At 49.4% G+C, this 24,536-nt stretch overlaps 1 protein-coding gene across 2 annotated transcripts in view; it reads left to right on the top strand.

Annotated features, from left to right (window-relative positions):
- Positions 1–24,536, top strand: part of GID4 (GID complex subunit 4 homolog) — a 230,703-nt gene that overhangs the window by 99,780 nt on the left and 106,387 nt on the right. For both annotated transcript variants that reach the window (XM_069645708.1, XM_069645709.1), the window contains one exon: positions 13,923–14,024. In XM_069645708.1, the coding sequence (XP_069501809.1) occupies positions 13,923–14,024 (102 nt within the window). The remainder of the gene's footprint in view (positions 1–13,922; positions 14,025–24,536) is intronic.

The following is a 24,536-nucleotide window of genomic DNA, read 5'->3' as shown; positions in this document are numbered from 1 at the left end:
TGACTAAGGGGTACTTACCTCTTTGTAGCTTGCTTGTTTCAGTTGAGATTTGCAGTAGCTGCCTTTCTAGAGTTATTTTAGCTCCAACTTTTCACAAGTGTAACAGCTTGTGCCCCAAAAGTGATTTTCTACAACAAACTTTCTCAAGACTTTAGTGCCATCCAAGTGCTTCTGCTCCATAGACATTGTTCAAATGACTTTGGCTGTCCTGGCTCCCTGCATACTCTTCTGACCCATTGACTTTGATTCTAACTGTCCCTCATAGGTGGTAACTTGTTTGAAACTGTTATTGCTGGGCAAAGTTTTTATCTAGACTTCATTGGGGGATTTTAAAAAGTTCTCACATGCTCTGAGAACCTGTTAACATTTTTTCCTTACATTAACCTCTCCTTTCCACAACCTCAGAAATTTGCCAAGTACAAAAGTGATATAAAATGCCAATACTGTCCTAGTAATTGAAGTCACCCCAGGGTGTAGGAAGTGTATAAGAAGCCTCTCTAATATCTACTTGATTATCTTGATTCCGAGAACCTGTTATGAAGTGTTTTTATTGTTGCACATTGCCCCTTTTAAAGAATGCTTATTTAAAACTGACATTTATTTAACTTCAAAACTTATAGTGACGGAGCAGTCAGACTTCTCTTCCACTCCATCAACTTGTGTAGTACAGACCTATACCAATAGGTGGGTGACTGGTGTAGTCTCCCTGAGGATTACTGCATACTATCTTGCTTAACAGCGGTTAACACCTGGGTTGAAAAATGATTCCGCCCATCACCAGCCGACCCACTGTATATAAGGGGTCATGCTAGACCAGACTGCTTGGTGGTTACTACCACTCTGAAAAGGGTGGGGGGGGTTCCACTCTCCTCGGCGGACACCCCTCCGGACAAAAACTGTAAAGCTTTATGCCCTAGGTAAACGGGTCGCCGCCTTTGCGGTCTACTCTACTAGGATCGCAATCAATGCCATTCTCCCGGCAAGTTACAGCAATGTACAATGGGGGCTAGTCCAGGTTGGCCTTCAAGATGTCCCAGAACCCACCCGATCAGGCCTGCTGGCGGTTGTGGTTCAGGGCAGACGGGTTACCCATAACAATGAAGAACACCCTGGATTTTGCTGAGACGGCTGGATGCACTGTAGCCCAGGGGACCTTACTTAAAAGACAGGCCTGGTTAAAGAACTCCGGCTTAAACCCAAAACTCTGGCCTCTCTCCAGTTTACCAGTTGAGGACTCCAACTTTTTTGGCAAGGCTGTTGATGACGCCCTAGAGACTGCGAAGAAAAGGTACCAGAGGCAGAGTGGTCCGGCGCCACATGGGCGCTCAGTCGAAGGTCTGACTGGAGCCCCTCTCCTGAACAAAGATTGTTTTGAACATTATGAAAAACAAGTACCACCAAGAGGCCGTAGGGAAGGCTGCTTTAAGGTGGTCATACAAGGGCCAAGTCAAATACCTTGTAGAATCGAGAGGCCTTGACACATTGCAGTTGTTTATTATTGTGGAACTGGCGTTTGCACCTGGCTGAGTGGGAATGTTCTGCAGACTGTGATGGTAGAGAGCCCACGCTGGCTGTGTGACCCAGCGAGACAAGATCACCCTTCAGAAGTCTGTTTGAATCGGCGTTCTGGTTGGTCTGAGCCCAACTGAGGGAGGCTGACAAATGAGAGAAGGATCGGAAGTGGCTGAGGGTGATCCAAGGGTGACGGGTATTCACCCCACGTAAAGATTACCAGAAGGAACTTTTTATTTTGTTTGGCATATCGGGCCCTCTGAAGCAAGAGACTTTGCATTAAAATAGACTTGGAAGGCCCTGATACTGAGAAAAGGAACTGTAATGCTTGTTCCCAGGAGTGTGCTGTTCTCGAGTCCAGCCTTGTCCGTGCTAAAAACGTGGGGAAGGGAGATGGAGACCCCAGCCATAACATGCTGACTTAGCATTTTGTGAACACTTCTTTAAGGATTGGCAATAGTTTTTTTTTTTTTTTAAGTATAGGCCCTTTTTGTGGACTAGACTCCTCTAGGACTATATTATTTGATGGTCATAGCTTGCTCCCATCTTAGAGTTTGGTTTAGCTTAGGCGTTTATCTCACCCATTTTAGTTTAATAAACCGCCTTGAACTGTGATCACTTGTGTCTCTTACTTTGATGCTATGCCTTCCTTACAACACCCAGCCAGAACAAGGGATGAGGTGTCCTGGGGCCTACGGTGTTTCCCTCATACTGATTCTACGGTGCATGACCTTCCATTTTACCTGTGGTATTAGGTGCCTGTGACAAAGTGTTTAGATTTCCATTTGGTGTGTTGGGTCTAAATCCCTCGCAGGACAAGGCCGCAGTGTTGAGCGACGCAGGTGTTTGGCGGCCAAGGGGATGCAGCTGCCAGGAAAAGTTGCGGGGAGAGTTCTGCTTGCTCTACTCCACATAGCTCCCTGACCGGTGCCGCCCCCCCCCCCCCCCCGGCTCACCCTTGCACTCGTACAGTTCCTCCGTGACCTGTACCAGCCCCCCACACCCCACCGTTCACTTCGCATCCTCACAATCCCTGATCGAGTGCAGTCACTCGCTCCCTAGGCTGCGCTTGCTCCTTCATTTTAGGGCTTCTTTATTGGGGGTCATGTGTGCTCCCTTGCATCCTAGGACTGCGTTTGCTCTCTAGTGACCTTGGTCGCGTTCGTTCCCACGCGACCCTTGAGTGCATGCACTTCTCACTTCCTAGGCCGCGTGTCCCCTCGCACGCTTGGCCCTCTGTGTTCTGGCACAGAACCTGATTCCGACGCTCCCTTGCGATTAAGCCTTGTGCACTCCCTGTCAACTCTAGGCCACCTTCTCCACCTACTGCATTCCCTATGCTTCCCCTGCAAGCCTCTTTTCCCCCCCCCCACCTGACCTACTGTTACTCTGATTTTGTCCTCCATGGTTTGCTGTTTTCTTTCCGCCTCTAGGTTCCCTTGGTAGTTGTCATGCGCTGGGTTGTTTTCTATTCATGGTTGCTTGCTCGCATTGTACTGCCTGCATCCTTGCTGTTCTTTCTAGGTTCCCCGGTTGATTGCTCCATCTTTGTGCGTTTTGTGGCTCCTGGTTGTTTGCTTCACTGTTTCCCTGCTGTTCATCCGTTTTCTAGGTTCCCTGGTGATTGCTCTGTCTATGCGATTTTGTTTGTGTCGTATCCCTGCTGTTTACTCCATTCGAAGTTCCCCAGTTGTTTGCTCTGTCTTGACGGTTTTCTCCTGGTTGTTTGTCATTTTATTGCCTACATCTTGCTGTTCTTCCTTCCTTCAGGTTCTGTCTGTTCTACTTTTCCAGTGACGTTTTCTGCTTTAGTTTGCTTGTCTGTTTGTATCTGATTTTGGTCATTGTTCTGTCCACTTTGTGCCCTCCTGTGTCCCCCCCACTGTGCCCTCTACAGAGCTTTGGCTCTCCTGGCTTCTCTAACTGTTTTTCTATAGACTATCCTATCCTTCCAGTGGATTGTGTCCTCCCACGTATGCCTCATCTTAGATATCTTGTCGCCCAGCTTTGCTGCTTACGAAAACATTTTTCACCATAGGGTGCTGTGTTCGAGGCCACGAAGTCAAAGTCCCTCGAGGACTGCCGTCGAGCGTCGATGTCCTCCACTGTATAACCGGCTAGAGCAGCGCCTGTTACCTCAGTTCCGTTTTTCCAAGCAACTGCTTAGTGTCACGAACAGCACATCAGGTTTTTTCTCGACGATGTCCTAGTCATCTACTCACACCACACCCAAGACAGGTTTAAAAAAATGTCAGAAGTGTGGTAGGAAAATGTCAATAACCAACCCCCATTGAAATTGCTTCTGGTCTCTCAGCCCAGATCATTGGGTTGATAGTGCAGTTCCTGTCAGGCCATGTCCGATAAGGCTCTTGGGGAGCGGAGAGGTAAGCTGGCGGTGCGGGAGCAAACTTACAAGTGTTAAAGACAGCTAGATTTGAGAGAATCTAGTCAAAAATCTCAACATGTGACGAGGAGGTTGAGATCGAACAGTCGTTCGAGGAAATCCTCCTCGTCTTCGACTAAGAAGTCAAAAAAGCGATGTCACAGGTAGTCTTCCTCCTCCAAGAGGAGAGTGACTTATCCATCCAAGCACGATTCCTCTGAAAAATTGGAGGCCTTTAGGGCTTCGATGCTTAATATATTTGAGAATGCGGCCAAGACCCCCTCGCAGATGCCGCGCCTCTGCCCACTCTAAGTCAGAGGGCAATCAAAGATAAACACGTGAGCCGAAAAAGAGTCGGAAAGTGTCATCAGGGGAAAGTTCCCCGACGCCTCGTACTTACTCAAAACCTCCGGTGCATAAATCGTTGGTAGCGTAATCGACATCGGTGTCGAAGTCAAGACTTGACTCGACAGTCGATGGCTGCAGCGTCAAAACTGCCGACAAAAGTGGCGTTGACACCCTTGACTGTATGGAAGCCTTTTTTGACGGTATCAAAGCCTCATTCGAAAACATTGAAGCCAGCATCGTCTTTATCGACGCCTTTGACACCTTTATCGAGGCATTCTTTATTCCCAATACCCAAGTCGACGCCATTGCCCATGCCTAAGTCGATACCACCCTCTTTACCTGAATAAGCTTTCCATCCTCAAGCCAGACAGGAATTTTTCAGATCTGTGTCATCCATTTTTGAACACTCCTCTGAAGATGTTACTTCAGCTGGAGTTAGGTTTGGAGCCATAGAGGTCCCTGAAGAGCTAGTTGACCCGAATTCCAAGATAACATATCTTTGACTGTCTTCAAAATGCCAGTGGCCTATACGCTTACCCTGAAGTAGAATTTGAGAGACCAGATCATGCTGCTCCTAGTTATAGAAATCACATGGGAAGGGTAGTTGATTTTATGGGTTGGAAGGCAGCTGCCCCAAATTTCAACCAGGATGACATGACTGACAGCCTGAGTGAAAATCCTCTAGAAGATCCTGTTCTTCTCTTCCATAAAGCACTTCAGAAGAGGGTGATGGTAAATTGGAATACTCCTGATTCAGTTCCAGCAGAAAACAAGAAATTTGTACCAAAATACAGGATGATACGTGTTGTTTACTTGCCTCCAACCCCTCACACAAAAACTCTAAGGTTTTCCAGCATCACTAGTCCTGAAAAAATGGACCGTCTTCTATAACTGATTTACACAAATGTATAACAAGTTTATTATGCAAATAATTTAAACTGAATTTAAACAAAAAACACTATCCTCACCTAACAGTGTACTAAACATTAAAAAACAAATATAAAACCAATGTAAAACATCAAATAACTTATTTATACGACACAAAAGATATCACATAACACAAAAAAATCTCAATGTGTCACTAAAACAACAAGCATCCCAACATGTTTCTGTTCTTAACTGCCCAGTTCAGGCGACCATTCTTCAGGGGATAAATTTAAAAGCATCCACTAATCTCTTCCACACCGTGTTGAAAGGGTAGATTCAGGCACCCAAGAGGGTAAAAGGAAAACAAACTCCAAGCCTTTAAATGGTGAAACTTCAAAGCACGTCACAGAATGACAAATTTGCTGGTTTCCCTCCAAATGAGAAATCAATACTTCAACAAAGCGTCACAGTCCGCTAGAGTATCGCCACACCTCCACAAATGTAGGGATCAAGATTGCAATTCACAATTCAGTAATGAACAAGTTGAAATGGAAACATCCATACGATATGAAAGAGCGAGAGAGAGAGGCCCCCGGAGCCGATGGGAGAAGCGAGTGGATCTCAGGCCTGAGCTGTGCCAGCGGGCGCGGTACCACATGTACAACCTTCCATTGATCTGTATTAATCACTTAAAGCTGCGTGGGGACCAGGCAAAGTGTCTTGGAAATCAGACAGTGCTAGTAGGAACCCAGTTTCCGGCAGCAGGCAGGCTGGCGCTGTGCACCAGCTACCAGTGCAGAGATGTTTCCACAAAATCGCCCCCCGATGCTTTGAGATTGTGCAGCAGCCATGGCTCCTATGAATCGAGTGCTGGCCGAGTATATTTGAATGCTGCAAGTGGAGTGAATAAACCCCTCTGGGTGTATAGATTGACTCTACTTTATTGCTTGATCGTATGGATGTTTCCATTTCAACTTGTTCATTACTGAATTGTGAATTGCAGTCTAGATCCCTACATTTGTGGAGGTGTGGCGATACTCTAGCGGACTGTGACGCTTTGTTGAAGTATTGATTTCTCATTTGGAGGGAAACCAGCAAATTTGTCATTCTGTGACGTGCTTTGAAGTTTCACCATTTAAAGGCTTGGAGTTTGTTTTCCTTTTACCCTCTTGGGTGCCTGAATCTACCCTTTCAACACGGTGTGGAAGAGATTAGTGGATGCTTTTAAATTTATCCCCTGAAGAATGTTCGCCTGAACTGGGCAGTTAAGAACAGAAACATGTTGGGATGCTTGTTGTTTTAGTGACACATTGAGATTTTTTTGTGTTTTATGTGATATCTTTTGTGTTGTATAAATAAGTTATTTGATGTTTTGCATTTGTTTTATATTTGTTTTTTAATGTTTAGTACACTGTGTTAGGTGATGGTAGTGTTTTTTGTTTAAATTCAGTTTAAATTATTTGAATAATAAACTTGTTATACATTTGTGTAAATCAGTTATAGCAGATGGTCCATTTTTTCAGGACTAGTGATGCTGGAAAACCTTATAGAGTTTTTGTGTGAGGGGGTTGGAGGCAAGTAAACAACACGTATCATCTTGCTCTTTATTGTATTACATATATCTATATCCCCGTTGGTGGAGTAGGATGTTTTCATGTTAATAGGGATTCTTTATGCCTATTTAAACATATTATTACCAAAATACAGGCCATCTTTATCAGATCCGGATTACCTATCTAAACATCCCTCCCCTAAAAGTCTAGTGGTACAAGCGGCAACCTCCACCAGGCAATCCGCTTACCCCTCAATACCACCAGACGGGGATGATAAAAAACAGTTGACGCTTGGGCCTGAATGTTTTTTTTTTCTTCAGGCAGCATGGCCCTTAATTCAACTAATGTAACTTGTTCTTTAGCAAGATTTACAAATATCGTGTGGCACTGCATGACATCAGCGGCTGAACACATCCTGGAAGGTGAGGAACGGGATGGTTTCCTGGCGATAGTAAAAGATGGTAAAGAGGCCATCTGGGAATGCCTTCTGTCAGGACTGGACACTGATGATAGTATAAGCAGGTCCATGGCATCTAGCACGGTCCTACGCAGATTTGCATGGCTGAGGAAATCTGGCTTTGCACCTGATGTGCAGTCTAGATTACTCAATATGCCCTTTGACGTCTCGCGGTTGTTTGGCAGCAAGGTGGACGAGGGCTTGGAGAAGCTGCAGACCTCAAAAGCAGCAGCGGCTACTACCTCCTCCTCCACCGCTGCAGCAGCCGCTGCAAAGAGCGACCGCAAACATAAATACAACGTTTTTAAAGCTGCAAAACCGCAGCTAGTGCTTATTTAAAAAAATAAAAATAAATAGCACTTACTGAGATTCAGCTGTAGCTTTCCTGCTTTGGTCTCCGGTCCCCGTCCTCCGCCTACAGCACTAATGAAGTGAAAGCCATCCAGCGGTAGCTTTTGTTTACTACAGCTGGCTGGCTTTTCCTTCATTAGTGCCGCAAAAGCCAGCACAGGAAGGCCTCCATTTCACAAAATGGATGCGCCCATGTGCTTGCTTTTGCAAATTTTGAGCTTGAATAGCTCAAAATTTTACATAGGAAGTTTTAAAAAAGAGAATGCTAGTATCTATGTTGCCTATCTATTTTTTAAATAAAAATTTTTACTAGACCATCCCTTTAACAATTTTGTTGGTGGCTATAACATCAGCCCGCAGGGTAAGTGAGTTGCTGGCACTTTCTTGTAAGCCTCCTCACACCATTTTCCATAGACAGTTATTCTAAAAGTCAAACCATCGTTCTTGCCTAAAATAATCTGATTTCCATCTCACATTAAATTACCTTATCTTTTTATCCTCCTCCTCACGCTAGCAAGGAAGAGGTAAGATTGCATAGACTGGACCTAAAAAGGGCTCCGTTTCTACATTTCCAGATTGACAAATCTTAGACAATGTGACCAACTATTTGTTGGGTATACTGGACACAAAGTGGGACTTGGAGTGTCTAAACAAACCCTATCCAGATGGATAATTCTAGCAATTTCAGAGTGCTATAAATTGGCTGGAAAAGAGCCTCCAGATGGATTAAGGGCTCATTCAACCAGGGGCATGGCAACTTTCACGGATCTTCAGAGGAGTGTCCTGGTGCAGGATTTGTGCTACAGCCACCCGGTCATCAATGCACACCTTTGTGAAGCATTACTGCTTGGACTCTACTTCATATCAAGGAGGACTCTTTGTAAAAGCTGTCCTTCATTCAGTCCATAATTGCATTTTCTGGTACTCCCTCCTCCAAATTACTACTGCTTTGGGAGCCTATTTAAGATGAGGAATATGTGGAAGGACACAATCCATTCGAAGAACAAGTTACTTACCAACTGTAACGTTCTTTCGATTGGATGTTCCTCCCACATATTCCTCATCGACCCTCCCAAACTACCCCTCCATACAGTTTGCGCCAGTTGCACTCGAACTTCCTTAAGAGCCTGAGGACTTTAAAGCTTGGTCAACTGATGCGACCGTGAACACCGTAAAAACAGAACTGAGTTAACAGACGCTGCTCGACCCCTTTATACAGCGGATTAAGTCGACGCTCGACGGCGGCCCTCGAGACTTCGACACCGCGGCCTAGTACACAGTGCCCTCGGAATTATTGATTTTCTTCCGAAGCAGCAAAGCTGGGCGGCAAGATATCGAAGATGAGGAATACGTGGGAGGACAATCAATCGAAAGAAAGTTACAGCTGGTAAGTAACTTGTTCTTCTCACTTAATCTGGTAGGAAGGTCAAGAGGTATATCCTGGTCTCAAACCAGGCCTCCCCATCGCTGATGCCTACACCAGTGCTTCCTCCAGACAGACCTTACTGACATCCTGTCGTTCCCTCTCCTCGCCTTTGGACCCTCCATGTGGTCTCTGTTCTTTCTCCTTTTTCCTCTTCACCCATTTATGGTGGCACCCGATGGAGGCCCTCCTGGCCCCCACTCCTTTAAGACTATCATTAATGTTTACCTAAATGGCACCATCTTGGTCCAAGGCCCTCAGGCCAACCTCTTCCTTTGTTTAAAAGACTCTTCCCGTGCCTTATTCACTTCCTTTCTTCTCCTGCTGTCCCTAATCTCCTTTCTTTGGCTACTCTGCCTCCCTCCTCCTCTGCCACTTCTACGGCTTCCCCTGCTGTTTCTCCAACCACCCTGTTGCCTCTTCCTTTTGGCACCCACCTCTTCCTTGGCTACATTGCCTTCTCTTTCCTCCTGTGCCCTCCCTATGGCACCTCCAACACTTCCTCAGGGCATACCTCTGACCATTACCCCTCACAGAAGTCTTTCAAAGGTGGCAACCTGCTCAACATTGACACTCCCAATTCTTGCTCAGCTGTCAAACACTCATCTGACATCTGTCTCCTAGAAAAACTCTATCTGGATGTCCTCTGTTTGACCGAGACATGGTTCACAACCAGCTGTCACAAGCTTTGGCACTCTCCTTCCTGATAGCTACAAGATCCCCTCCAAACCCAGAACAAACCGTCCCGGTGGGGATTTAGCCTTGATCTTACCAGAGTGCATCCCTGCTTCCATCATTCCTACACAGGACTCCTCCTCTGAATGCCTGGTCTGCAGGCTCTCTCGCCTAGCCTTTCACGGTGTCCACTATCTACCAACTGCCCGGCCAGGTAGCCACCTTCCTCTGAGTGGGTATTCTCTTCCCTCCTCACCGCTACCTCTCAACTTCTCCTTGGCGACCTTCATTTCCACCTAGATGCTTCTTGTCCTTCTGCAGGACTTTCGAAACCTCTGCGACTCCCTCTGTCTCTATTTTCTTCCCTCTTGCCCGACCCACTCTGCAGGGCACACCCTGGATGTTCCGATCTCCTCAGACCTCCCCTCCAACCCTCTCACCACTCTGCTTTCCTGGAGTGACCACTTCTCCTTTCCTCCCATCTCTCTAGTCCCCACAGGCAAAGCCGATCCCACCACTGCCACCTCCCTTCTCGGTCATTCGACCCATGAAGCGTGCGTCAGTTGGTTATTTCACTGCTACTTCCTCTCCTCCTTGCACCTTTGGTTGACTCCCATCCTGACACAACCCTCTCTAACCTCCCTCTTGCTATCTCTGATATGCTTGATGTACTTGCCCCTGTCATGAGGATACGCTTGAAGCCTAAATCCAAGTGCAACTCTTGTCACCCTGAAACGCTAGTTCAGGGTGGCTAAGAGGAAATTGAAGGCTACTGTTGCACCCTCTGACAAACTGGCCTGCTGCCTGCTCCAAAGGCAGTACAGACGCTGTCCTCGCCAAGAAGAGAGCACACAACCAAGCCCGCGTCTCTGCAGCATCTAATATCTCGGCCGAATTCTTCAAAATCTGCAAGGAGCTGGCATACCCTGCTGCAGTCTCTACCTCTTCTGTCCCTATCCAGGCCCTCTGCACTGCCTTAGCTCCTCATTTCATCACTATCCTGTCCACCCTCCCTTCCACCTCCGGCCCGCCTGTGGCCGCCTCTTCCCTTGTTCACTGCAGACAGGGTTTCTAGACCAGTCTGATCTATGAAAGTCTTGTAAAAACAGGTTCTTCCCTGTTCTTCCAAAACCATCAAGGACCGCATTGACACTCTTGCTCCAGCCCTGGCTGATTTCTTCAATCACTCTTTTGCCACTGGAACTTCCCCCTCCTCCCTGAAAACTGACGATCCTTCCTCTCCGGGTAACTATTGCCTGAGCTCGATAGCTCCTTTCTTGGGCAAACTCTTGGAAAAGATGGCCCTCTCCCAGCTTAACCTTCACACTGAATCTGTTGGTTGTCTCCATGACATCCGTCTGGCTTCAGAGCGGCCAGAAGCATGGAAACTGCTCTCCTGTACATCCGTGAAGACCTGCTCGCCAACCTTGACTCTAACCTTCATTCTGTCCTCATTCTCGATCTTTCTTGAGCTTTCGACACGGTCAACCATGCCTGGCTGACCTCTTTTCTCACTGACTTACCCTCTCTGGTCCAACTGGGGTCCTTCCTCTCTTCTATCTCTACCTGTTGTGTTCCCCAAGGTCTAACCTCACTGGCTGTTCAACCAATGCCTGGCTCCTCTCGCCCACAGCGTAGCTGTTATCTGCAACAACTTTGTTATGCAGGTGACACCCAGCTCTCTTTCAGTCCCCTCGGCCACCTGTACTCCTTCTCTCGTTCCTGACTGCAATTCAGGATTTGTGTGCCGCTATTGATAGCTGCCTCAATGCCAGTAAGACGGAGCTCCTCCTCATCGGAACACCAGCTCCCTCCTTTCCTCTCTGGCCATTCACTCTGGGTCCTCTTCCTTCTCGTACATCTGAGGCTAAGAACCTTGGGGTCATCTTCGACTCCACCCTCTCCTTCTCTCCTCACATTTATGACGTCTCTAAAGTCAAACTATCAGCTGCACCTCCTCAGGGGTATTCTTCCCTTCCTCACTTCCCCCAAAAGCTCACTGTCTGCGGAGCTCTGGCCCTCTCAAGGCTGGACTACTGCATCAGTCTCTTGCTAAATCTTCCTCCCTCTACTGTTCTCTACAACTTATCCACAACAAGACTGCAAGACTTGTCCTTGGACTCCCAGGGATTGTATCCCTCCAGCTCTGAAATCCCTTCATTGGCTCCCAGTGGATCAAGTTAAAGAGCCTCTGCCTTGTCCACAAGGCTTTCTGGGGCCTGGGTCCACACTACCTCCAACTCTTTCTCAGTATCTCCCTTCAGCTCTGCTCATCCACTGCCAACTAGTCAGTCGGTTTTCCAAGCAGATTTGGGGGCAGATCTTTCTTCGGCTGGGCCCTCCCTGCCTCTCTCAAGCTTGACCAAAACCATTCGGTTCCGGAAGCAACTCCAGAACTTCATCTTGGCTTCCACTTTCTCTCTTCCTCTCCTGATGACCCGTCTGTTCCACGCACCTTGTCACCTGGCCACCCTCTGGAATTGGGACTGGGACCAGGACCCTGTTGTCCAGTTACACCTCACACTACCTCTTGCCCCCCCCATAGCACTTGTGGTCCATATGTAACCCTACAGCCCACCCACTCTCTGCACTTATTAGCCACACACTGGCTGCACCCTCTGATTACCCGCACTTAGCTACCCATTGACTGTACTGTTACCTGCATTTCTCCTTCTCCCCTCCCTTTTGCACTTCTCCTTCCCCTCCCCACTTTTGCACTTCTCCCCTTCCCTCCCCCTGCTCTTGCTTGATCTGCATGACACAAGGCCTAGTAAGAACGTTGTTTTGTCCTCCATTTCCCCCCTACCCCCTTTGTCTGGTCGCACATGGAAACACTTGTGTACAGGCGCATTATAAATGCCATGTCATAAGTGACTGTGGTTCGGTTAGTACATGTCCCTTGCACCGCTATTTACAGATTTGTGGTTATGGTCCACTCCTGGTGGGGGCGCTAGGGGTGGGAGAGGGCAGCAGAGAGCAGTTAACTTAGATATTTAATGTATGCCTGTTTGCAGGCATGAGCCACACCCATAGAGGGTTCCCCTTTTGTTTTGTATTTGCATATAAAACCTGCATCAAGACGCACCATTTCCTGCTTTTCTTTTCTATTTTCACAAATCCTGAAAGGAATCTGATTTCCGTATTTGTGCACCAAGAAGTACAAACCGAAACCTGAGAGGCCTAAATATAATGCAGAGAATACTGATGCGTAGTTTACCAAACCAAAGTAAATGCGGATTGCAAACATGTTACTCAATGTAATTTATTAGCCATGTCTCTGTATAGGCCATAGTGCATGCTTTTCTCACATAAGGTGACAGCACACTGAATGCTATCGCACACAACCTTAACCAGGTAGGTGCTGCAATTCTATGATGTCACCCATAAAATACTGATTTAGTTGAAGTGCCTACTGGAAGGCAGAGAGTGAACCATATTGGTGATCTTGTTACATTCTTTAAGTGCACTGTACAAAAAGGACATACGTGGAAAACCTCAATGTACTGAGCAATAAAGTAACAAAAGCGTTCAATGCTATGCCCAGTCTTCACTTCGTTGGGGCTGTGGCCCCGGTCCGATCCTTTTGTTAGAAAGGTCGTCTTCCCCTCCACGCCCCAATTTATGGTGCAATATTATTTTTGAAGGGGAGGGGGCCGTTTAATCCCCCATTGCCTCTCCTCAATCCTGATCCACATCAGCTTTCTGCACCCCCGGCTCCTTATGGCTCTGTGCATGCTTTTTCTCCCTGGCATTGCTACCCTAACACCTGCCTGTTTTCCACTCCCCCCACCTCCATGCCTGCACCGTATTTTGCGACCTGTTAAAGATCCTGTACAACAAAGCTGTCGTACTAGAGATCTGCGCCCCAAAGCCAGCATTGGAAAGGCATGTAACCCTTAAAAGTAATATTAAAGTGCTTTTTCCAAGTTGCACTAGCTTCTACAAAATTGCCAAAACAGGACCAAGGCATCACAACACCAGGTCCCTCTACTTACTGCTGTATCAACTCTGGTAGAGAGTGAATGACCTCTAAAAACGATTGCATTTCTAGACCATTGAGAGCCATAATTCCCCCCACGCCAAGTTGAAAATATGCTATTGGTTCAGCGATATTGGTTCTTGTTCTTTTTGCCATATTCTGGACAATCTATTGCTTATTCCTTTGATCCTAGTTTGTCTGAAAAAAATGGCACTCATTGCATTCCTTTCTGGCTTTCCATCTGTTTTAGGAGACTAGACTGCCCTGGTAAAATTAGCTGCATACTAGCTGGTTCATAAATCCTTTCATACTCCCTGCATATTCTGAACATCAACAATAATCTTTCAAAGTGACTAATTGTTCTCCTCCTGCAGGGAAAGTTCCAGGCCTTTTATCAATATGCAAAAACATTCAACTGTGACGATTTTGATTATGAAGAACTGAAAACTGGGGACTACGTCTTCATGAGGTGGAAGGTAAATTGTACACTTTGCAGCATTTTTCATTTTTGGGGTAATGGGTGACTCGTGTTGGTCGCATTTTATAACCGAGTATTGCAGGCTGGCAAATATGCTTCCTCTTATGTGTGGTCTGGATTGTCCTTCATGTGCCCTTTGTTTTTCTTACCAAAAGCATCTTATGGTGTTTGCTGAATGCGTATTAATGTGAGCTGATATCTGACTGATCTGCTGTGAGAACGTTGCTACGTGCCTGTTTTGTTGGAAATTGATATATTTTGAGTGCAAATTTGATTATTGTTGCTGATTAAAGAGACTTTATTTCACCTTTTTATTCAGGTTAGGGAATCTATCCCTTTGGCACCGATTGTCTGCGTGATCCCAATTTGTCCCAAACGTTGGAGAATTTGTGCGGGCATCCTTGGGACCTGTACACTTGTTCTTCCACTAACATGCAAAGTCCAGTTTGTGCACACACTTAGAAAGATTTGGCAGATCTTTGGCTCCCCATTTCATGGTGACACTTTGCTTAGCAGTGATCATAGTGTTGGATATTAACAGCGTCCCTTATCTAGTATAGTCTGTTTCCCTACCACATACCCAGTAGTGCTAAGTTCAGGTAGTCTGAGATGGTGTGTGGAAGTGGCTCTGACGTTCAACGTTGAACTGCAAGCCAAAATCTCAGTTTGGGTATTGCCAAAGTATATGGTAGTAGGTGCCTAATGTGTTATGGCAGCATAAACCGCCTGGATAGGTGGTGCAGTCACATGTGTACAATAGCAGCCTTCCCCCTTATCCAGCCCTAGGCCTTTGCTTTTGCTCTTGCCCTCGTGACATGAACTGTCTGTTGTGAAGTGGCAGTCCTCAGATGTCATCCCCACAATGTAGCTTTAAAATAGGGGTCTGGTTTGTTAGGCAAAGTTTGTATGCAGTACCCCCTGGGAAACTACACACAACTAGGACTACAGGTGTAAGCAAAACCAACCTTTGGTATATGTCTGTACCACACAGTTTTTGGTAGCAAGCTGAGCAGCCAAGCTTATTTCAAGAGGGAATGTGAGCTTGTTTGGGTGTTGCACAAAGGTCTACAATGACAAGTATTCAGATACACTTATGCTCAGTGTTGCTTGGTAAACACTTCATAATTTATTACACAATCATTTATAAAGCATTCACTAAATGAGGCAACCAATATCACACAAATTATACTACAATACTTATTCCTAAGCAGTTGAGCTCCCTTGAAGTAAGAGCAAAAAGGCATTAAACGAATATTAGTTACTCTAAAACAGTGCAAATAGAGTTCACCAGAGGAGTTGATTCAATGCAATAGGTAGGCCAAAGTTAATGGACTAGTGTCTTGTATAGGTAAAAACGGTTCTGGTATTTAAACGGAAAAGTCTTTGCCACGGTTCTTGAAAGTTCACGGAAGAAAGGTTTGTATGTCGAGTCACAAGCTGACTAGGCCTGCTAGTTGCCAAAGTTCCACGAACTTTAGCGGTGAGAGGGAAGTTCTCTGTCGGGTTTTTACAGTACCTTATATTGAAGAAAAAGATCCAGCTTAAGACTTCTGTTCCTGGCAGTTCTTGCAGATCTCGCTGTTCCTGAGCCTCAGTCGTGGGGACAAGAGGGAGGACATTGGGGGACTCCTGCACTGCACAGGGACTGGTCACAAAGCTGGCAAACTGACAATTCTTCGATTCTGGTTGCTGTTCTTCAAGCACACAAGCTGGTGTCCTTCCCCCTGGTTAATCTTAACCAGCTCCAAGAATGGTATCCAGGTGGCTTACGAGTTGATTGGTCCTACCACCTCAAAGGAAGAAGTCGTCCTTGAAGGGGCTTTTCTGTTGAGATGAACGTGGCGATTTGGACCAGCAGCAGGGCTCCACCAGGCAAACCAACGGTCCCGTAGTTACAGTAGCCGTCCTCTTCCAGCTCTTCTTTGACTCCAGCGGTCGACTCTGCCTTCCAAGCCAAGAGACTCCATTTTAACAGTTTTCTTCCATTCATTCCAGCCTAGCTGCCACTCACCCAGCAGGGTGGCTGTCCTTGCAGAACAGTCAGCCAGCCAATCACGCCAGAGTGCATTAGGGTCTCCTACGAGACTAAGCACAGGGAGTTTCGGGCACCTCCCTCACTTCCTGCCCACCTCAGACACTCGGGCGCCTGAGGCAGTCTTCAGTCCTGAAGCCTGCCAAAGGCATAGAAACAAAGGTACCAAACCTAGTTTGGCACACCGAGATAAACTCTAGAAGGACCTTTCCAAAAAGAAATGGCGAAAAAAGACTGGGGCCTGTTTAAACAAAGGGGGCTTGGGCGCCACCTTGAAAAAACATGGCTCCCGCAATTTTTAGCTACCGTTTGCGGTCGGGAAAAATCATGGTAGTTCTTTGTAAAACCACTGCCACCAGCCATTTTGATGGGAAAGGGTAGCATTTGACTGCTACATGAGTTTCTAGAGGTGGGGGATACTAGGTAACCCCTCCAGCACGCTATTGTAAGATAGTGTGCGCTGTGTATAGGAATTTAAAAAGACTAGTAAAGTCAATTTTCTCCAGCATGGGGTCTTGCATGGATTCACATGCTCATGAATATTCCCCGTCGTCAGGCTGGGAATCCTCGGTAAAGAAAAAAAAAACAGTATCAGTTTCGTTTCTGATCTGTCTTTCGTAGTAATAACCAATCACTGGTCTCTGCGTCATACTGACCACAGCCAATGACTGCCCTCTACCTAAGCACCGCCTCTGGCAGCCATCTTCAGATTTTTACCACACGTTAATGTGTTGGGATCCTCGTGCTATTGCTCTCGAGCCTTAGTGCTATTTTGTCACGTTTTTTCTCAAAAACTTCATTTTTTTTTCGGTCAAAAGAGCCTCAAGCTCCACCGACTCTCCATCCGATCAACGGGGACCCGTGTCGGATTCGTCTGCGCCCCTCAAGGGTGAAGATTTCGTCGAGCTACGCTTTTGGAGGACTCCAGAAGTTTCTCAGGCCCGGACATGGCCCAGGAGAAGGGAAGCTCGACGCCCGGAAAGCTGTTGAGGATCTGCCCTGGATGCCAGCTGCAGAACGTCTTTGAGGACGAACACTCCTTTTGTCTCTACTGCTTACATGAGGACAAGACGCACGTGGAGAAGGACTGTGCGTTTTGCGGCAACATGTCGGAGTGGACCATGAAGGACCGCCATCAACGTCTCGCCAACTGGCTGGAAGGGAAGAGCCCGTCAGGCGAGAAGAGGAAGAAATCCGAGCGGTCTTCTAAGACCTTTGAGGACGCCCCGGCGACGGGGGTCCAACACAAGGCCAAGCACCGCGAGTCCGCTGGCACCGGGAGCGCCGAACGGTCGGGCTCTACGGGCGCCAGGCAGGGCGCACCCTCCCCGGCACCTTCAGCCACGAGCCAACGCTCTGGGTCGGGTAAGAGGAAGGGCGAGCACCCGGCGAAGCTCCTGGAGAGGCCCCGGTCGAGCTCGAAGGCCCCATCGGAGGGGGAGTGAGGCAGTGTCCCCCCCCCTCAAGGATAAGGCGGTGAGCGCACCTAAGGTGGTGAAGGCCTTAATCCATCCGGCCAAGCCCTCTATCGATACTGTCGCGGCGGCCCTGGCTCAGCCTATGGAGGCTACACCAGTGGTGGCGACTTCGGGGCTCAGAGTCTCCCTGCCACCTCGGAGGGAGTCCTCTTTTGTGCCCATCGATAGGACCCCCATGAAACCCCTGGCGGGGAAGAAAAAGGGGGGGCAGGGCGTCGTCGTAGATTCGGCCTCAACCTCAGAGGAAGAGCTAATTGAGGTCTTAAGCCACGGCCTTGGCGTGGAAGAAGACCGGCCCGTCGGGATGGATCCCGACGCAGGTGACAACGACATCGTCGAGGGTGCCGACGGGGCCCCTGATCGCCCATCGGATTCCCCTCGGCCAGTGCCGCAAGACAACTCGGCGGCCATTTTGTTGGCTATACAGTCCTTATGTTCAGAGATGAGGACGAGACTACCGTTGCCGACGGAGGAACCTCTCCCGTCGGGGGATCCTGAACCGGGACCTTCTGGTGCTCCCCCGCCCAAGAAAAGAAGGATTCACCCTCCACCTCCTTTTCAGCCGTCGTGCCCCGTCCAGCCCTCCTCCCCGTCCACCCGAGGGGATGATACGGGGACTGACACGGCAGCGACGGGTACGGACGACGAGGTATACGACGAGGATCTACCGTCGTCACCTCCCACCAGGGCTTCGCCGCCCGACAAGATTGAATCGTTCCACTCCATGATCGCCAGGGCATCCAAGCTTTTCCCACTCTGCCCTGAGGAGAAGAAAAAGGAAGGATTCCTTTTATCAACGGCGCGAGGCCAAGAGGAAGACGGTCCTCGCGGTGCCTCTACTGGACGACATTTGGGATGAGGGCCTCGCCCTCCTCAAGAACCCTTCCACGACGCCAGCTAGAAGAGACCGGTACGAGAAGAAGTACCGGGTCCCGGACGCGGCCCCCCTGTGCCTCCGGGCGCAGCCTACCCCGGACTCCGTCGTCTCCGCGGCGGCCAGGAAGAAAGCGGGGGGGTGCGGCCTCCACATCGACTTCCCCACCGGACGGCGAGGGAAAGAAATTGGACGCTATGGGACGCAGGGTCCTCTCGTCTGCAGCGACGACGATTAAAGCGGCCAACGCCTTGGCTATCGTGGCCCGCTACGACAGGGAGCTATGGTACAAACTGGCTCCCCTGCTGGACTTCCTACCGGACGACAAGAGGGCGGATGCCCTGGAGATCCTACAGGAAGGCGAGGTGGCGTCGGACCACGCCATCACTATTGCGACGGACATCGCCGACACTGGGTTTCTCCAGTTGGGCAACGGCGTGTGCCTTAGGCGGCGTGGATGGCTCAAGGCTACGGACTTCCGTCAATACGTACAGACCAGAGTCCTGGACATGCCGTTCGATGGGAACAACCTGTTTGGGAAAACAGTGGACGATTCCCTTCAGGCCATTAAAGCGGACACTGAGACGGCCCGGGCCCTTGGGGTTCTGCAGCAACGACGGACGCCCTTTCGGAGCAGCGGAGGCAAGGGCGCCTCCAAAGGTTCCGGCGGCGGTTTCTCCACCTACCGTCAAGCGGCCCGCTCGTCGTCTCAGGAGGCCTACAGAGGACGAGGCAAGTCTGGCGGACCCCTCCGTCGTCGCCAAGGGGGTCAAGGCGGCAAAGCCTCGTCGAAACAGGATTGAACCGGCCGTGGGGTCGGGCCCCCACCGAAGCACCCCGGTGGGAGGCCGGCTGGCGAGCTTCGTCAGCGTGTGGGAGTCCATCTCCACCGACCGTTGGGTGCTGGACGCCTTAGCCCGGGCCCACGCGCTCGAGTTTCAAAGAAGGTGCCCGCGCGTCCCCCCCGTGGCCAGGAAAGAGCTTCACGTCCCTCAGCTTCTCCTGGAGGTAAAGGCGATGCTCAGGAAGGGCGTCATCGAACTCGTCCCAAAGAGGCTTCGGGGCTCCGGAGTTTACTCGAGATACTTCCTCGTGAAGAAGAAGACGGGAGGATGGCGCCCCATCCTAGACCTGCGACGTCTGAACAAGTTCATCAAGGCGCAGAAGTTCCGGATGGTCACCCTCCAGCACGTCCTGGGGCAGCTGGAGGAAGGAGACTTCCTGTCGTCGTTGGATTTGGAGGATGCCTACTTCCATATTCCCATCCTAAAGGGGCACCGAAAATTCCTCGGGTTTGTGGTCCAAGGGCGTCACTACCAGTTCAAAGCCCTCCCCTTCGGACTACGGTCGGCACCCAGGGTATTCACCAAGTGCCTTGCACCGGTGGCGGCGCAGCTGCGCCGCGAGGGGATCCACGTCTACCCCTACCTGGACGACTGGCTCATCCGAGCCAAGACGAGGGAGCTCGCCGTGGAGCACACGGCAAGGACCGTCCAACTTCTCACGGACCTGGGATTCTCCGTGAACTACGCCAAGTCCCACCTGGTACCCGCGCAAAACGCACTGTTTCTGGGAGCGAAGCTCGACAGTGTCCCTTCTGGCCTCCCCGTCGGAGGAAAGGACCAGGTCCATCCTGGGCAAGGTACAGCGGATGTTGGTTTCCGACGCGGCCAAGGTGAGGTCCATCAAGTCCCTCTTCGGAATGATGTCTTCTTGCATCTACCTCATTCCCATGTGCAGGCTCCGGATGCGCCCGTTGCAGGAGTTCCTGGACGCGCGCTAGATCCAAACGACGGGCGGCTTCGAGGAGAGGATCACACTCGACGAGAGTTTCCGCCGAGCGGTCCGGTGGTGGGGCAACCACGCGCATCTAACGGCGGGCATGGACTTCCAGACCCCAGACCACCAGGAGACAGTGACCACGGATGCCTCCCTGGAAGGGTGGGGAGCGCACACCGAAAATCTGCACGCGATAGGCCTTTGGCTCCCGACTGAGAAGTTCCTCCATATCAACGTCCTGGAGCTCCGTGCAGTGTTCTGGGCCCTCAGGTCCTTCCTTCCGTCCCTCAAGGGCAAGGTGGTGAGGATCTTCACCGACAACACCACCACCATGTTTTACATCAGGAAACAGGGCGGAACCAGGTCTCCAGCGCTGTCCAAGGAGGCGCAGGACCTGTGGCATTGGGCCGTCGCCCAAAGGATGTTTCTGGTGCCGTTTCATCTGGCAGGGATAAAAAACACCATCGCCGACTCACTCAGCAGGGAGCTGCGCTCGTGCCACGAGTGGGAACTACGGCAGGATCTAGTGGATCGCCTCTTCCGACGGTGGGGCACACCCCAGATCGACCTGTTCGCGACGGCGACGAACTCCAAGTGCCGGAGGTTCGCCAGCAGGTTTCCCCAGGCGAGGAGCATGGGCGATGCTTTCTCGTTCCCCTGGGAGGGCCTGTTCCTCTACGCGTTCCCTCCTTTGCCACTGCTAATCCGGCTCGTCAACCAGCTCAAGAGGTCACGGTGCAGGATGATCCTCGTCGCACCTGCGTGGCCGAGGCAGATATGGTTCCCGGACCTTCTGGACTTGTCAGCGTCCCCACCAATCAAGCTGCCGGTGGACGCGGTTCTACTCTCCAGGGAAGGAGGCGCCATCCTCCACCACGACCCGAAATCGCTGAACTTGCAGGCCTGGCTCCTGCAGCGTTAGAGTTTGGAGGATATGACATACCGGCCGACTGCAGAGAGGTTCTTGCAAAGGCCAGGGCGTCCTCGACTCTTAAATGCTACAGACACAAATGGAAGAGGTTCTCTGTCTGGTGCCACGCACAGAAGATTAACCCTCTACGGATTACGGCTCCCCAGGTACTGCCGTACCTGCTGACGCTGGCCAAAGCTGGACTGGCACACAGTTCCATCAAGATTCATCTTGCTGCGATCTCCCGATACACCAGAACCACGGGCCGGACGTCCTTGTGGTCTCATCGTCTGGTGAAAGAGTTCATGAAGGGACTGTTCAGATCGTTCCCGCTGGTGAAGGCGCCGGCCCCGGCGTGGGAGCTCAACGTGGTGCTGACCAAGCTCATGGGACCTCCGTTCGAGCCTCTGCACTCGGCCCCGTTGAAGTTTCTGTCGTGGAAAACAGCGTTTCTTGTGGCCATCACCTCCGCACGACGGGTGGGAGAGATCCAGGCCCTTTCCTGCAAGGTCCCGTACTTGACTTTTCACGACACGAGGGTAGTGCTCAGGACGCACCCCTCCTTCATGCCCAAGGTACCGTCGGACTTCCATCTCAACGAACCCTTGGTGTTGCCTGTGTTCTTCCCGTCGCCTTCGTCGCCGGCTGAGAGGACTTTGCACTCGCTGGATGTGGCTAGATCGCTGAAGTTCTACGTGAACCGCACAAAGTGTTTTCGGAAGACGTCACAACTCTTTGTGAACTTTGGACCTGTCAATCAGGGGAAGGCTCTCTCGAAGGCTTCCATTTCCAGATGGCTCTCCGGCTGTATCATGTACTGTCATCGGTTGGCAAATCGACCACTGCCTGGCCGTCCGAGAGCCCATTCCACCAGAGCGATCGCAGCTACCACGGCGTTCCTTTCTGGTGTGCCCCTGCTGGACATATGCAGGGCTGCTACGTGGAGGTCGACGCACACCTTCACGAAATTCTACTGCGTCGATCGGGATTCCAGGGAGGAGTCCAGGGTCGGCCAAGCAGTGCTGCGCAACCTGTTCGCCTGAGGTGAGCCTGGTGAGGAGGTAAGATTGCTTGATGTTGAGTTTGATGTAATGCTTAATGTTGAGCCTTTGCCACCTCCCGTGGTTGTGCATGTGTGTACTGCTATGTATTCTTTATTCATGAGCATGTGAATCCATGCCAGACCCCATGCTGGAGAAGGAACAAATTACTTACCTGTAACTGTTGTTCTCCAGCATGGGTCTGGCATGGATTCACATGCGAACCCTCCCGCCTACCCCTCTGCGGCTCTTCACTTGGTCATACTGCCACTTCACGTGCTTCCAAATCTGAAGATGGCTGCCAGAGGCGGTGCTTAGGTAGAGGGCAGTCATTGGCTGTGGTCAGTATGACGCAGAGACCAGTGATTGGTTATTACTACGAAAGACAGATCAGAAACGAAACTGATACTGGTTTTTTTTCTTTACCGAGGATTCCCAGCCTGACGGGGAATATTCATGAGCATGTGAATCCATGCCAGACCCATGCTGGAGAACAACAGTTACAGGTAAGTAACTTGTTCCTAACTTTACATTCTCTGGGATAAACTGTTTCCCAGAGAAGGTATTTAATCCTCGGGACAGCTTAAAAAGCTTCCCTGTGTCACTGCACTGAGGGTGCTGTGTAAAACACATGAAAAAATGCTTATGGAGTTGTATAAAACTCCATAATCAAAGAACACAAGAGTAAAACACACATCAAAATACATGAGCGGGGGAAAAAGGCTCACTCTCCAGGTAAAAAAATCAATTCCTCAAAATCCAGCAAAGTTCCTGGGGGGTCTTTAAGGTGAAGGGCATTAGCACATTTATGAGAATTCTCCCTAACAGTTTGACCCAGCCATTATTGTTAGTCTGATGCATGGCGTAGGCGAAATCTCCATGCAGCCATTCATTGGCTATGGTCCAGACCAAGCCCGCCCTGATCGTATGACAAAGGGTTTGAAGAACAATCCTAGGTTGGGATCCGCCTCATAGTAATTTTCTTAGTCTTTTCAGTCTTTACAATTCCCTGTCTGGGATTGTACCTGGAGTGTTTTGAAGTAAATATAAATATCTGGGAAAGTGTAATCATTGTAAATCAGTGCAAACACGCTGTCCTAGAGGGAGAGCTGCCCAAAGGGCTGCACCAAATTTTGTGTGTGCCTGGGCACTGCTGGTGACAGGCGTTGGGTTATGGGCCAGAAAGGAGTCAGTGTTCTGGCAGACACAAATGCCAAGGTATCGGTAGTGAGGTGGAAGGTACAGAGGTGCAGTTCTCGGAGAATCGCAGTCGGGTGCATCAGAGGGGTGTCGCGGTGGGGGGGGTGGTGGAGAGATTGAGGAGACAGGGCAGCTGAACCAGGAGCAGAACCTACTATTATCAAAGATCCGTGGGATTTCTAGGACCCTGGGTTTGGGTCTGCAAGGGTCCCCCATGTATAATAGATTGTCAGCATATAGTGGCACTCGGTCTTCGTGATCAGATGGCCACACCAATCCTTTCATCAATGGGTCATCCCTCAGCCATACCTCCAGCGGTTCTATAATGAGAATAAAAAGCTGTGGCGAAAAGATTGTTCCACACTCTAATGGGTAGTATTGCAAAGTGAGTCTGACTTGTACAACGGCTACTTGTTTGTTGAACAGCTTAGCCCATTACAGAAAGGTTGGTCTGAATTCCACGCCAAACATCACCACCTATACAGACTCCCAATAGAGTGTCAAACGATTTTTCAAAGTAGGTTTTCACACTAGCGAGAGGGTCTCTGATGGATTCTGTTTTATTCAAGGCCACGTGGAGTCTAACCATAGTCATTTGTCCGGATGGAACAGCGAGGGAAGTACGGTCTGTCTGTATCTGGACTTTCCATCGAATGCATGTTTTTAAAAGGTAGAGCGTTAATTTTGGGGTGTTTGGGGGGTGGGGGGGATTAAAGGGTAAAAAACAGGGTTTTGGGAGGAACACCAGTAAAAAAAAAAATGAATTCAATGCACATTTTTTTTCAATGCAAAATTTTAGATTGAAAGAACCCTCGATGGAAAGAATTTGATGCAAAGACTATTAACCTGGTCTGTGCCAGTATGTTGGACCTGAAATTGAGAAGCGAGGTTGGCCTGCATGGGGCAGTCGTGTGGGGGTTATCTTTTTTTGAGGAAGAATAACGATGCACGGGCAGCTTTCCACACACCCGGTTAGGTAAGAATTGGTGCAGTCACACGTGTGAGACTACACAACACTTATCTGATTGGTGTTGGGGGTAACCCACCTTTTTGTTATAAGTCTGTACACACAAGTTGGCAGTGTGCCTGAACAGCCAGGCCTATCTCAAGAGGTGTAAATGTGAGCTGTATGATGTCAATACAAGTAGCCAAGTAACACACTCAAGGTTTCAGTTATAAATAATTATCTAACATCAA

The sequence above is a fragment of the Ambystoma mexicanum genome, chromosome 2p, assembly GCF_040938575.1.
Source record: "Ambystoma mexicanum isolate Mex_15411 chromosome 2p, UKY_AmexF1_1, whole genome shotgun sequence".
NCBI classification, from domain to species: Eukaryota; Metazoa; Chordata; class Amphibia; order Caudata; family Ambystomatidae; genus Ambystoma; species Ambystoma mexicanum.
The sequence above is the reverse complement of the archived record's forward strand: the minus strand, read 5'-3'. Positions and strand labels throughout refer to the sequence as shown.